Genomic DNA, 15,922 nt, shown 5'->3' with positions numbered 1-15,922 from the left:
TACTCACTAAATATCATCGCTGCATATTTTACCGTGTGGATGAAACGATGATTAGATGATGAGTCCTGTTGGTCCCATCTACCAAAATGACATATTAATATCTCACAAACAGACGTAACTGATATCACTACAGGTAATGAGATACGGCTTTGAGCAATATTTTTGTTTCACCTTTTTTATTTAAAACATATTTATTACAGAAAAAAGGTATAAAACTTACATTTTTGGCACCCTTCCCGAGTTCAGATACACAGATATTTTTAATAACGGAAAACTGTTTTTGAAAAAAAAACCCTTTCTTGTAAAATTTACTGAAATGTTTATACGACACTCGGTAAGAAATGCGACGATTTACAATTAATGTGTTTATTTCTTTAAATTTGTTTTCTTATTCTCTTGGTTGAATTCCAAATGCATACTATTTTTGCAGAGGGATTATTTTAAGCTGATTGTGAAGTTTTACATTTAATGTAACTGGGTACCGACTACTGAACACAATCTCGATATCCCGGAGCTTTTTCAGTCCAAAAAAATTTCAGAAAATGAAGGATATTTCTCAATCGTGTATTTAATACTTTCAATCAAATATCACGTTTCCAGAAATTCACATACATCAACATCCTGATTCTGATTTTGTCGTATTTCTTTGTAGGTTTTGTCGCTTAAAATATTTTCCGTATTATTTATTATGATTATATCGGTCCGTTATGATCAGCAACGCAAATGTGCTCCAAAGAGCAAGAGCAGGAAGACAGTTGCTGACTTATATCAAGGTCCGGAAGGTGTCCTATCTGGGGAATGTGCTAAGAGGAGAGAAGTACGAGATATTGCACCTCATCATAAAAGGCAAAATAGAGGGTCGATGAGGTGTGGGCAGAAGGCAGATCTCCTGGCTCTGGAATATACGAGATTAGATGGGGATCAGGACTGTCGAGAGCTGCCCAAGATAAGGATAATTACTATCAAGTGATAGTCGACGTCGGGGGGATTTCACACGAAACATCCAGAAGAAGATTTTTTAAGCATAAGAAGAAAAATTTGTAATTTTTTTTTTACTTATGCAACTGTCTTCACACTGTGAAACGACTGTCGCAAAAATAAAAATCATACATATATATTACTACGTACTCGTAGAATTATGTTTTTTTTAAAGTTTTTGTTTGTTAATTCAAGACAATTTGCGTGGAAGTACTTTACTTTTAGTGCTAAGTACTGGAAGTACTTTACTTTTAGTGCTAAGTACTTTATTTTTAGTGCTTTTACACAACATGGTATGGTTAGGTTAGGTTAGGTAACATCACGGTTAGGTTAGAATGCAGAAAACATCATAGTCTGAGCTTAATTCGAAGACGCGCAGTTTACACCCGCGCTGTGCAAGCGGGTTTCCCGCAAGGTAGGTATCGGACCTTCCGTAACTATTAATTCATATAATTTTATGATGCTACAATCTGCAGGTACACAATATCGAAAATAAAATAAATCTAATATACCATTCATGGCCTTGCGCCAAAAGGGCCGGGCGTCAAAACGGCTTTGCGCCCAAAGACTTGCGTCAGAACAGCATGCGCCGTAACGGCCTCATGCCAAATGGTCCCATTCGGCTCTTTACCGTACAATGCGCCCTGTATCAAACTATATTTCGTAAAATTGAGTAATTTGATACTGGGCGCATTGTACGGTTTTGCCCCATACTAGGTTTTCTATTTAATTAAATACGATTATTTTAGTTTTTGATTTAAATTAAACAAAACATTTGTAGGTGCACATCGAAAAATCTAAAAAAAACCTGCAGTGTATGTATGCTACAGGTGCATTTAATATTTTTTTTAGGTTTGATTTTTTTTTGTTACAATATTTTGAGTGTGTTCAAATCTTTGTTCTCAAATTCTGGGTTTATTACAATTTAAGATAAAAATAATTCGGGAAGAATCTTGAATACATTTTATAAAGGTCTAAACTATAGATGGTGCAGAAAAAGGTGTCAATTTAAGCATGACTATAACTTCCGAAATTTAAGTAGTGTGGTCTTGGGTAGAATGGAGAATGTTTTTTTTTTTATTATTATTGGAAGGAAGAACAACAGCTACAATATATGATACATACAGAATACAAAAAATAAAATCATGAGTACCAATTATAGTTCTTCACAACTATACATAAGAGAGGTCTATATAAAGGAAGAGACATGAGACAAGGATGGGATAAAGAGAAAAGGAGATGGCAGTGATAGGAAAGAAAGAAAAGGAAAGGACAGGGAATAGAAAATTACTTTTTTAGGTTTATAAGATTTCGAACATTTTAGCTTTAAATTTTGAAAGATTGGAGTAGAACATATCAAGGTCGGTACAACATTCATTAAATTTCCCACAACTTCGATAAATAAAGGAATTTTTTGAATAGTTCTTTGTTGGTGCTGGATTATAAAAGGTATGACTATGCCTGTTGATTCTAATTGGACAGTGAAAAGGTATCTGCGCAAGAAGATAAGGGCTCTCAGTCATATTATTTATAACTTTATACAAAAAACATAAATCTGATATATTCCTACGTTTACTAAGTGAAGATAATTTATGGAAGGCTAAAGATTCTTCGTAAGAGTTGAAACTTAAATGAAGCTTACCATCCAACATTTTTAGAAATTTATTTTGAATACGATCAAGTTGAGCTATATATATAGCGTACTGAGGGTTCCAAACGACTGAGGCGAATTCGAGGTGACTACGAACATAAGCGTTATATAAAGTTACAAGAGATGATGTATTTTTAAATGGTTTAGTGGTTCGAAAAATAAAACCTAAGTTTCTGTAGGCCTTATTAACGCAGGCTTCAATATGTGAAGAAAACAAAAGTTTCTCGTCCATTATGACACCAAGGTCTCTTAATTCAGTTTTCCTGGTCAGCCGACTATTGTTAATTTCATAATCAAACATAATTTTATTTTTTTTTCTTGTGAACGTAATGCTAAAACATTTATTGACATTTAGAAAAAGCTGATTAAGATTAAGATGTTACAATTAAACAAGCCTATGACAGGTGGTAAGCCCTGTAAATACCCGGACTTCCATAATCTTCAAATATAGAGACATCAATATATTTTTTTTTAGTTACCTAGTTGTCCACCTCTGAAGTGGCTAGAATACTGGAGGTCCTGGATTCGATTCCCAAAGGAGGTCAAAATAAATGTGTTTTTTTTTCCGCTGTAATATTTATTTAATATTACTCTAGACTGGTACCTGAAGTGCAGAACTGATCATCTTGCCTACATATAATAATAAAAAACAATTGTTTATTGAATCCACGAAAAATAATATAGCACCATTTTTTATAATACTATCTCATACGGACTTTTATCATAAGGCCCCGTATACAATAAAACCGGATTTTTATTTGACGGTTTGATATTTTTTTTCAATGGATAATCAATGTAATTTTTATTATGATATCCATTTATTTTGTGGGTTTTGTTCAATTCCGTAGTGCAGCGAATGGCCAAATACAAAAGACAAGGTAATACAAGTGGACACTATCTCTGTTATATTTCATGTTTTAATTTCATTATCATGTTGCTTGCTTATACATCATTTTATAAGGTAAACATACTTTATATTGCTGATAAAGTTAGGCGATATTAAATGTTTTTCATAAAATTATAAGAACATGATAAATAATTCATAAAATACATATACACCTATTATGATATGTAGTATGTTTGTATTATAATCTTGCCTTTGATAAATTATTAGCTACCAGCATATATGACGTAAGTAAAGGTCAAGGATATACTCGATAAATGACGCATCTGAAGTTCACTGCTGCTATGTGAAAAAAGAAATGGAGGAAATAGTAGGTACAATTATATATGAGAGCAATAGATAGGATACCTGGGGTAGCATACCCGTACTAGTACAAGCTCATGCAAGCTACGGTGAGATAAAATAAATATCAAATGTAAATATAAAGGTGTAAACCAGCGACCTCAATTATTTTCTACTATTATTGAAAGACTATTTACTTGCTTACTCGAGCCTTCTTGTGTTCAGAATTGAACAAAGGCCTCCGTTTTGGACTTCCACAGTTCTCAGCTGGACGCGACTCTTCCAGTGCAGGCCCGCCACTTTTTTAATGTCATCAAACCATCTTGTCTGGGGCCTACCCACGCTTCTGTATCCTATTCTAGGCCTTCAGTTAAGCACCTGACTGATAGACGAAAAAGGTGTTTGATTGGAAAGATTATTATTTGCTTGTAGTTAATACCATAACTTTGCTAGCCATATTTCTGCAGACATGAATATTATAGTCTAGGACAGGGCTATTCTAAGTGCGGCTTCAATTTGTGTGGCCCATGACGTATTTTTGATCTACTGCAAATACAAAAATTTTCCATTTATTATTAGATTAAAACCAATATTTTTAGCTTTTCCACTTTTTTATTTGACCAGCGACCGGGTTTCGTCGTTACCGACATCATCAGACTGGTGGTGACCAGTCTGATGATGTCGGTAACGACGAAACCCGGTCGCTGGTCAAATAAAAAAGTGGAAAAGCTAAAAATATTGGTTTTAATCTAATAATAAATTAAAAATGCAATTCCATCACGAAGTGTCAGTGGATAATATAAATCTATTAAAAATTTTCCTTTTACAAAATTTATTTCCTAGAACATTATTTTATTTTTATGGCATCCCCAATAAATAAATGAAATATTTATTCACATGGCAACTAGTTATAGTTAATGTCTGCTATTTTTTTCTTTAAAAAATATTTGTTTTTGCAGACCTCTAATCTATTTAGTGATTTCCCGGGATCATATCTGGTTTGGACAGCCCTGGTTTAGAATACTTTTGAGACTAAACATACATCTCAAAAACCCTCAACAATAAATAACTAATTCTATTAAAATATTGTGTATATAGAAGGATGTTTAATGTCAATTTCTATTACCAATACATATTTGGAGTATGTCCAAATGTTTGTATGAAAATACTGGATTTAATCACTAAGGGATTTTTATCAACATAAGCTCTAAGCCGTACTCATCGTGATATCTAAAATATTCATCGATTTATTTTACTTTCATTATTTTATGTATTAATTTTAAATCAAACACAGATTTTTTGAGTCTACTTGTATTTTATTAACAAAAAACACATAAAAAATTATATTGTGACAATTGTTTCGCCTTGTTAGGGCATTATCAAACGAACATTCGTTTTTTTTTTTTTAAATTAATACATAAATAAAAATGGAGTTCTACAAATTAAACGCCAAGTCAATAAATACTTTCATTATTGTTATGTTAATGGTGATTTTCATTCACATTACTTAGTTCTTCTTCTAACCCTTATCCGTACCCAAAAGTGCATAGAGAACTGCATTGAAATAAATATTTGTTATTTCACACTCTAATATTTATTTAATACTACCCTGACTGGTCCCTGGAGCGCAGGAGTGATCACCTTGCCTCCATGTAAGTTACGATTGAGATAACAAATAAATATTAGAGTGTAAAATCACAAATATTTATTTTCACCCCCCCTGGGAATCGAACCCGGGACCTCCGGCACGGTAGCTTAACACGCTAATCATTACACCACGGAGGTGACAATTTTTGACTTATTTACCTTACTATTTATTACACATATCGGTAGTGTAATGGCAAAGGGATATATGTGTCAAATTTTTCATTTTCTATGTTTGTTCCACAAAATGTCTACAATAGTGTATTCCATAATCTAGGAAAAGGATATAGCTGTAGTTGCAATACTTATTTAGTTTTTTTAAGATATGTACATGTGCCATCCGAAAAAAAAATTAATTGCAGTTTTGTTGTTTTTGCTCTCCTGTAAAATTTGATCTGAGACAGTTATATCCCTTTGCCTTTACACTACCGATATATGTTGCAAAAAAATGGCCAATCTTTATGCAGCAAATATGTGCTGGAACATGATACATATTACTATTTTTGAGGATTAATAATCTCAGATACTAAAAAGATAAAGCAAAAATAAAAACAAAGATAAATATTACAATACTTTATTTCTTGACGGATGTACAATGTACATCTGTTTATATAGTTTGTGATTTATTCATCCCATCCCCAAATCCCTTTACTCTGTTTAATAGTGTCTTTGTTATCTCTCTTTGCTCTTGTGGATGCGCTTGCTTCTCCTTTCGTAACGCAATGTTTTCTTTCTTCCCTCTTCTGCTTGTAATTCAAGTTTTTCCTGACTTTATTTTTAATAACCTCCGGAGCAATGGTGGAAGTGGTAGAAAACGACCGCATAGAACGGACATCAGATAGAGCTTTCTCCACCATAGCTAGCCGGTATTTTTGAGACATTTTATTAACATCCTTAGGTAACACGTCTTCACTAATTGGTTCTAAAATGGGAATGGAATCATGATCATTCTGCGGGATTTCAGATTGCAATGAATCAGAGTTGTTGATTTTGGCAACACTTTTGACGTATTCTAAAGTACGCGGGTTGATTGTGGTTTTCTTGGATGGATTTATGACGCCTTGATTCAAATTGTGAACTTTAGATTCTTTTTCTTCGAATTGTTTCATTGTATTTACATCTCTTTTTAATGGTTCTTCGTCTTGTTTCAATGTTTGTTCCAGCTGTTAAAAATAAATAATATTACAGGGTTTATTCATAAAAATACAAAGATCACTTTATTTTGAGTAATATCATTAAATATTAGAAATGTAATATAATAACAACCTGCTGTCGAAGTTCTTCAATTTCATTTTCAGTGAGTTTAGATTTGTTCGATTCGTCCAAATTAATTTGATCTTCAGAATCCTCTGATTCCGAATCACTTTCTTCTGTTTTTTTAGCAAAACAACTGGTGGTTATAAATCCATATTCCTGAAAATAACATTCAAATCAAGTTTTACAAAAATAACACTGACTAAGCTTTAAAAAATAATGTATACACATTTATTGAGAATAAAAATGATGATACATAATTTAAGTTTTGTACTGACATTTTTTGGTAGAACTACATTTAATCTAATAAAACAACAACTATATAATTTTTATCACCTTTATTTTATTTGACAAGTGACCGGGTCTCATCGTTGCCGACATCATCAGAATGGTCTGATATATTTGTCGTTATTATGTACATAATTTGTTGTACATATATACGTTCATAATTTAAGTTGCATTATGTCATTAGGACTTTACAGCTCTAATTGCATAATTCTTTATTAACTTTATTTCTGGACTTTGATTTATACCGACATTGGTATTTTGAAACCAGTTATTGATTAGTGTTGTCAGGAAGTCAATGATATAATTTTTTGTTACCAAATAGAAATAAAAGTTACCTGCACCAAGTAATCAACAAAACATCTTTTCACTATAATTCCAGCAGAGAATTATACATTTTGTTTATTTGGGCAATGAAAGCACAAATGCAGACAAGGGAAATACAAGAATAAAAAAGTATGTGGTATGTATTACCCTAATCAGATCTTCGTTCATTTCCCCCGTGAACCCGTACCCCGAACATGCTATTTCCTTGTCCATTGCATCATCCTTGTCCAGATCACTAAACACTGGATACAAGTCACTCTCATAACCAAATCGCTTCTTAAAAAAATCTCTAACGCACGTCACATCCCGGTCGAAATACCTGTAGCAAATTATTTAAAAAAATTAACAGTATGCACAAAAATATTAATATTATCCATATGGAAATACAGAAAGGCCTAACGCTGCTTTGCTAAAATGCAGTTTCAGTATTACATAGCAGTATTGGGATTCCTTAAAACTGCAGGGGGTATTGGTAGTCCCCGAACCGTACACTCATGGTACATTTTATATGATTACAATACATGTTAAACTATCAGTATTTAAATGCTAAAATGAACTTGATTACTGCTGGCATCTTAGTGTTTTTGAATTTATAAATGAGATATATTTAAATACATTATACCACATACGTTAATCTGCATAATATATTCTCATACATAATATGTCTCAAAACAATCATTGTTGCACTCTAACAACAAGGCAGTGGGGAAAACAGAACGAGTGTGACTTTTTTTTCTTAGGGTTACAACACTGTTTAACTTAGTCAAGTGAATCGTAACTGACTAAGCACAATTTGTATTTGTTACTGGCAACCCTTTTTGCAGTATAACTGTGACTTTAAATCTTCATAAATGTATACAAAAATTTCTAACAGGTGTTAGAAATTTTTATATGTTTATTTTTATGTTCATTCTATCAATGTCAGGGTTTGAAAGTATGCAAGGTTTTATTTCTACATGAATTCATAAATAAAGACTTGCATACTTTCAAACCTTTATATAAATAACCTTCTAACCTCAAACTTCTATATCTTAGTATATCGAAATATATGTAATGACAAATATTATTTGTTGTATTGCCCTCTCAAATAACACATTTGATACTCTTGATATAATATTGACTATGAAAAGAAAAAAAGGTATGAGGGCCATTTTGAGCATTTTAAAAACAAAATGATTTGTTTAAAATTCTACAACAAAAATCTTTACTGTATAGAATGTAATTTTAAATTATATTTAATATTTTGCTTTGATACAATGTGCCATAATGAGTTATGACTACTTAGATATATAATACATTATTATTATTTTATCATATAAAAAACGTACATAATTCATTTATAAAAAATAAAATAAAAAGACAAAAACATATCCCTGGGTAAATAATTATGATGGTATGTACCAGATAATCACAAAACCAATGGCTTTATAATAATCAAAGCTGAATACCATAATGATGGTCATTACACATTTAAAATGTGAGGTACATACATTAGTAATTTGAAATTTAAAACCATTTGTATATAAAATATTTGGTGGTGACATATACTTCATATTGAAAATGCAATTCCTCATTCTACTTATGTGCTTGATATTATTATCCAATTTTACAATCGGTAGTTACTTACAGCGAAAAGTTTTAATGAAGAAAATGGGGCAGTGCAATGGTGAATTACAATTACCGATAAAATTGTTGTATTTCAAAGTATCTCAGAAAAACAAAGGAGAGTATTTTCTCAATGGTGATTTTAGTATAGCACAAGATTTACCAGAGGATTGGATATTTAAGGTAAACCAATTTGAAAACAATATACCCAGTTCCCTAATATAAATTATTTAAATGTTATTTGAATTGAATTACTACTATAAAGTAAATTTGTATGCCAGAAAGCAATATTATTCAATCAAAAACTGTTGTTTGGTGAGAATGGTTCGGTGTGTTGTTTGAAGACATTTAGAGATACAAATATTAAAAGTAATAAAATTTTCCATGATAAAAGGAAAGTAAGAGAAATGAAAGAGCAGTATGATAGAAATACTTAAAGAAAAATTCTTTAGAGAAATCGGATTTCACAGGTTGAGGTAAATGTATAGTAGCTTATAGATGAAAGGAATTACTGACAATGTGTCATGAAAAGGAATGCAGTTATTTTCTCGGGAGAAAGTGAATGAACTTGTTTGGCAAACAAAATTTTCAGCAAGATTTGCACTGGGGTTGTAATTATTATTTATTTATTTATTATAAAAAGATGTTAAATAAAGTAACAACAAATATCATAGACTGCTTATAGGTAGCCATATTAAACAGCATTGCCAATAGGGTACAGAACTGTGAAATGGGGTATTTCGAGAGATTCCGATATAAAGTGTCTTTTCTGACCTTTGCATGAAAAACTAATTTCAGATGGAGGTTTTCAAATGTAAAGATATTCATAACCTTAATTCTTGTGAAATATACTTGGACAAGTTGAAAACTGAAGACGGGTGCACTATTTTCAATATAACAAAGCAGAAATTTGGTGAGGAATTTGATTTTATACATCCAAGGTAAGGATAATCACTAGCGTTATACTATCAACTATTTTAAGTCTCTATAATACAATTAGCAATTATATACTAAAAAGAGATAAAGCTGCAAAATTAGAATTCTGAAGAAACTGCCTTCTTATTAGAATTCTATTTTTTATATAATACATACTAATGTCTCAATGTATTTATTGTAACTGCAGACAGTTGGTAGAATTCCACATTGAATTGTTGGGTAATATATCCGTAATAAAACAAAGTTTTTGTCGGATTGAATTCTACATTTATTTATGTATATCTTAATATGTGACGCGTTACGTCTTCTTAGGACATTACGAAACACTCTTTTTTAATAAGTGTTTGATAATGTCCTAAGAAGACGAAACGCGTCACGTATTAAGATAAACATAAATAAATGTAGAATTCAATCCAACAAAAACCTTGTTTTATTTTGGATATATTACCCAACAACATTCAATGTCATCCCTCAATTATTTTTTTATTTAATTGATACATTGTTGATGTAATTCTTGCAGATTGACTTGCCCAATGAAAGCCGGTACGTATTCAATAGAAGACTGTCCACTTGATCAAATTTCAGAGTCTGTTTTGACCTACGCTTTGAGAGATTCTGTATTGATGAAAATTCAAGGATTTACAAATGACGAAACCAGCAAGCTGTACTGCATCGACACAAGATTCGATATAACTAATCGTAATATATAGTTATAAACATATGTGAGGGCGGGTGAGAGTGAGGAGATAAGAACGTCACAAATGTGGAGTGACAAGCGAGTGACAGTCTGGAAATATACGCGAGGAGGCTAGCACGTATGTATCTCGCCAGAATGAGTTTCCGTTCATGCGCCACTACAAGGCTAGGATAATGCGTTTGCGTAGATCCTATACAATAAGAAGTACTTTAAGCAAACCTTCCAATGTAACTTAAATAAAAAATAAAGTTCGACTATTACAGAAAGTGTTTTCAATCATAACCACCCTTCTTTGAGAGCCCAGACATATGTTAAGATTAGTTCTAAATTAGATTAGATTACAATGGCCAACAATTTACAACTTTTATTTTGTAACTGGCATGAAAATACCTGATCTTGATGCACTTTATATAGCTGAATTAAAAAACGAAAGCAAAATAAATGTAGCATGTCAGATTTTTTAATTATGGATGTTTTTAATTCTGATATTGACTAAAGTTTATCTTATTATTTATGTACAAATATATATAAACTTATAATGCTATCATATTCAATATTAATAAGTTAACATATTTCTACTGTTACTCCATAATTACTGATACTTTTTTTTAATCGTTTATAGACCTTAGACTAAAACATGTCTAGATACCAACCACTATTACGGTTTCAACGTATGGGGTCCGTACAAACAATAATATGACTGTAACATCAAAACTTGATGTGATACAAGCTTGTCACCATATAGATTTTGAATAAGAACGATTAATTCAGTCCAAATCAGTCATCAAAATTTCAGTTACAAAATCATTGTTGGCCAGTGTTATTAAATTAGTCGTTAGAAATCTCACCCATCTTATGCTGGCATAGAATAGTTATCTGCATTAATTAATTTATTAGACAATGTAATGAATTTATACTTACATTTCTGCATTCATATGAGATGTGGATATCATTTGAGGAAAATCAATAATGATTGGTTTGCCTTCTTCGTCTATCATTATGTTGAACTCATTAAAATCCCCGTGAATCACACCGCAGTCACCAAATCTCACAATCAAGTTCATCAAGTCATCATACAGAGACTCCACATCGGGAACAGACATCACGTGAGTCCTGTAAATATGAGTTCATTATCTTTATAATGATGTTGTCGGAAAATTATTTTCTTTCATAGCACATAATAAATATGGCCAGTTTATAAAGGCTGTTTTTGTGAGAAATCACCTCAAAGGTGCATTCACATTTTGCATTTTCATTAACTTTTACAAGATAGAGTGACCTGTACAGTACAGTAAGTCCTCTACTTAAGTGATTAATTCACTCCAAAGGTTTTCATGTAAGTAGAAAAATCATGTATGTCGAATGTTGTTGTTGATACATATATGGTATGTAATAATATGAGCTAGTTTCAAATGATAGTACATATCGCTCCATCCTTTCAACGTCATATATAGAAAATCATCGATTTTCAGTTGTGCATGTTTTCGGAATGCCCAGAAAATGTACTATATCCCAGCAAAAGCGGCATATTTTAAAATTAATATTTACCCACTACAGGGCAGAAACTGTTGTTTTCGCATATTGAAGAAAAGATATTAATTAATTATTTTTTAAATATACTAAATGTTTTTTAAATGGAGAAAAAAACCTTCAGGTTTTACCTGACGCTAAAATTCCGTGTAGTGCGCAAGCGCACATAGAGTGCTCTTCAGCACTAAAATAGTCACATTATATAAATCTACATTTTTAAAACAGTTTTTAAGGTCCAAATTCTTAGCTGCGGCAGACAGTTTAATTAATTAATGAATTACCTACGCAATTTGCTGTTGAACTCACTTAATTGCATTGCAGAACTGACCTGTTAAAGTAGAGACGCACTGTGAACCGTTCTCCGCAGTATTGCCGCAGGTTTTACATATTATATCTATACTTAATCATAGATACATAAATCTTTTATATCTCCCTTATTTCTTCACAGATTTCAACAAGAATGGTGACAAAATGTGATAAAAATCTTTTGAAATTTTACTGTAAATATTTAATAAACTTTACTTATAGTCCATTATTTGATTCAACATCGGTTAAGCAAGATTTGTCAATATCTAATTCAACCCCGCCCACTCCTTTCAACCTACGAGTATATAAGCTCGATGAATTATAATTTTTATCCCTAGTGCATGTTTGACGTCAGCTTTTTGCCCATGTTTGTGCTGCAATCCCTAGTACATGTTGGTCTTTGGATCCAAAAATCGCATTTTGTGTAGTTTTAAGTGTGTAAATAGTGCTATGGTAGTAAGGGGTAGTATTGTTTGCATGCTGTGGTGACGAAGAGAAGGTACGTATCAAAACCGGTAGACATAAAAATTTCGGTGAGTGATTATATACTAATATTATTAACATTTTTGTAATCAAATAAATAAGTATTAAATAAACACTTACAATGGGCCTCCTTTGACTAACTCCATGACAACACAGTGCCGGTTGTAGTCAATAGGCTTGGGAACAGGAAACCCTCTCTCATACAAAGCTTTCATGTAGGCAAATTCCTTGGTAGCCGATATTCGAGATAAATACAGCCACGAAGCTTTGTTGCGGTGCTGGTGGTATTCTCGTTTGTTTTTAATGTTGCGGAAACACGTGCGCCCTAATCTAAAATAAATCCATATAAATATAAATATAAATCCATATAATATATTGTACTCATTCCAATATTTCCATATGAAGAAGTTCCCAATAGAAGGATGAAAGTAGACTGAATGTAGTCAAAATGCGATCCCTTAGACAGATGTGTGGCTAGATAAGATATGATAGATGTTTGAATGGTAAAATAAGGAAATAACCCAAAGCTGAGATAAGCATTATCGATAAAATTAAGAAAGGTGTGTTGAGACAGTTTGGACATGTGGAACGAATGAGTGAGGAAAGAACGGAAAAAACGAATTTATGAAGTGAATGTACTTGGAAAAAGAAGCAGAGAAAGACTGGGGAAACTTGGCACAATCAGGTATATGTCAAATACTTGAAAGCAGTCGGGTCAGGAGTCGAAATAATAAACGGGTATGTATGAGGAGATGCATGAATGTGGAAGAGGCGAAGAATGTTTGCAAAGACAGAGTGGTATGTCGTATTCTCTCTGCCTAGCCCTGCGGCGTGACGGTTAGTCAGTTTGTAAAGCAATATTAACCCTTCAATGTGCAATGCTTATATTTAAAATAGAGAACATTAAAGCTCAAATTATTTATTAAAAATTCCATTCACTATCATTAATTTTCCATGGTTTAGTGTTAGCTGTCATCTCCATATATAATTACTTAATGCAGTGAGTTTTTTGAAAAATCGCCAAAGAATTACAATTTGCACATTAAAGGGTTGAGCAAGAAAATCTTATGAGAATTTTGTAAAGAGCTGCATATACATCTATATTGAATTTTCTGGGTTAAAGTTGCCATCAAAAAATCGAAAATGTAAATATAAACTATTTTCTAATTGACTTTAAAAAATTCAACTATAAATTTACCTGTGTAGTTTAAGGCACAGAGGGTTACCATCTTCATCAGCAATAATGTAGATGTTGGATTCTTTTCCCACTCCAATCTGGTTCCCAAAAGACGCAACCACATCACGCATCGCAAGAGCTTTCAACGCCAAGTAATCATAGCCAGAGTTCGTCAACCGGAACCCATCATCTAACAAACAAACGTGACAACTTAAAAAAAGTTATAAAAATATTTTTTTAAAAAAGTTAAAAAGATATGCATCCTTTTCATTCAACTCACTTTGTTTCTTAACAACTTACTTCTTTACAACATTTTGAGTGTGTCCAAATACTTGTTCACAAATCTGGATTATCTCCAATAATTATAATGGGTTATTTTTCATATAATTTTTAAAATTTCTTCCAAGAATGTGGGAAGTGTGGTTGTCAATAATGGGTACAATTGTTGAATGTTACACATGTGTAAAGTGATCACTTAAACCAGCCTATGACGGTCGTCAGCGCCGTAAATGCCCAGACTTCCATATTCTTCTTCATCTTTGATGAGATGTCAAAAAATAATATGAAAACTTACTTCTTGTCTTAATTTAAGTTTTACTTAGTAAATACCACTATTTCTTAAAATCTATTATGACACTTTATTTTATTATTAGATTAAAACCAATATTTTTAGCTTTTCCACTTTTTTTATTTGACCGGTTGCTGGTCAAATAAAAAAAGTGGAAAAGCTAAAAATATTGGTTTTAATCTAATAATAAATTAAAAATGCAATTCCATCACGAAGTGTCAGTGGATAATATAAATCTATTATGACACGTATTTCGATGCATTCTGCATCATTTTCAAACACTGTGTGTGGATGCGGAATGCATCGAAACATGTGTCACAATACATTTTAAGAAAAAGTGTTAGTTACTAGGTAAAACTTAAATTAAAAATGGATAGATTTTACCACAAAGTGAAGGCCAAATCAATTAACAAAACATACACATCTTATCGACTTGCCTTCTTATGAAAGTTATATGAATATTATGTACCAATCTCTTTGTTAAGGTCTAATTATATGTACACAATTATCGAATCACGTTGCCAGCAGTTCAAAGAAACACCCGCCTTAAATGTGTTAATGCAGCTCTAGTGTCTAATGACCAATGGTTAAATATAATGAATGCTATTACAATATATTGAAAGGCCATTCTTAAATCTAGTCATGGTTCTAGATCTATGGATCTTTTTTCCATTGTTGATGATATCGTGTTTGATAAGGCAACGGTATTTAACAATATGATAATTATCTTACAGTGTTTTCCTCTTTCATAGCTCAGTAATTTTTGTTTACAAAGTTCCTTCAGAAGCTTGTGAACACCTCCATGTCGCAAATTTGCAATTGATGCAGCAAGAGCGCCCGGGACCAATTCGTGATTCTTCATACCCATCTCAATCTATGAAAATTTGAAATGGAAATATTTTATAACACAAAAATCCAATACAAAATAAACTAAATATTTTGGAAGATATAAACATACCGCCGTCAAAACTCTGAAATCTTCCCTCGACAAATATCGTAAAATGGTGACATTAAGCTTTCCCATTGTGGTACGTACTTTCTGCTTCAAAACAAGAACATTTATAAGAGAATTTTAAGTGATCTAACAAACAAACACGTGCAATTGTTGAAATCGAAAACGTAAAGGCAGAGATCATACATAAAGAACGGAAAACGTCAAAATTAGAGCTGTCTAGAGTCAAAGAACTGTCATTTTTTTACCATAGAAACAGGATTGACATAGACTAGGCAAAATAGATTTGTGCCCTCGTGAATGATCCCGTCCAACATCGACTAAAGACAGTAACAGAACGCAG

The 15,922-nt window shown here is 32.0% G+C and overlaps 2 protein-coding genes across 2 annotated transcripts; one reads left to right on the top strand and one right to left on the bottom strand.

Annotated features, from left to right (window-relative positions):
* The first annotated feature begins 1,352 nt into the window (after positions 1 to 1,352).
* On the top strand, positions 1,353 to 10,708 carry LOC148310144 (uncharacterized). The gene is made up of 4 exons (XM_088258918.1): positions 1,353 to 1,393; positions 8,955 to 9,113; positions 9,729 to 9,871; positions 10,387 to 10,708. The coding sequence occupies exons 2-4, from the start codon at positions 8,967 to 8,969 to the stop codon at positions 10,574 to 10,576; spliced, it is 480 nt and encodes a 159-aa protein (XP_088115044.1). The 5' UTR covers positions 1,353 to 1,393; positions 8,955 to 8,966; the 3' UTR covers positions 10,577 to 10,708.
* RIOK2 (RIO kinase 2) lies at positions 6,020 to 15,754 on the bottom strand. The gene is made up of 8 exons (XM_088258914.1): positions 15,586 to 15,754; positions 15,360 to 15,501; positions 14,081 to 14,249; positions 13,003 to 13,212; positions 11,485 to 11,676; positions 7,473 to 7,644; positions 6,726 to 6,872; positions 6,020 to 6,622 (listed from the first exon to the last, which is right to left on the bottom strand). Exons 1-8 carry the CDS (start codon positions 15,649 to 15,651, stop codon positions 6,083 to 6,085), a joined length of 1,638 nt encoding a protein of 545 aa, XP_088115040.1. The 5' UTR covers positions 15,652 to 15,754; the 3' UTR covers positions 6,020 to 6,082.
* Between the last annotated feature and the right edge of the window lie 168 nt (positions 15,755 to 15,922).

This window comes from Brachycentrus maculatus, unplaced genomic scaffold, assembly GCF_059751285.1.
Source record: "Brachycentrus maculatus isolate JH-2025_06_01 unplaced genomic scaffold, ASM5975128v1 h1tg000105l, whole genome shotgun sequence".
Taxonomy (NCBI): Eukaryota; Metazoa; Arthropoda; class Insecta; order Trichoptera; family Brachycentridae; genus Brachycentrus; species Brachycentrus maculatus.
Note: the sequence above shows the minus strand (reverse complement) of the source record. Positions and strands in the feature narration are given on the sequence as shown.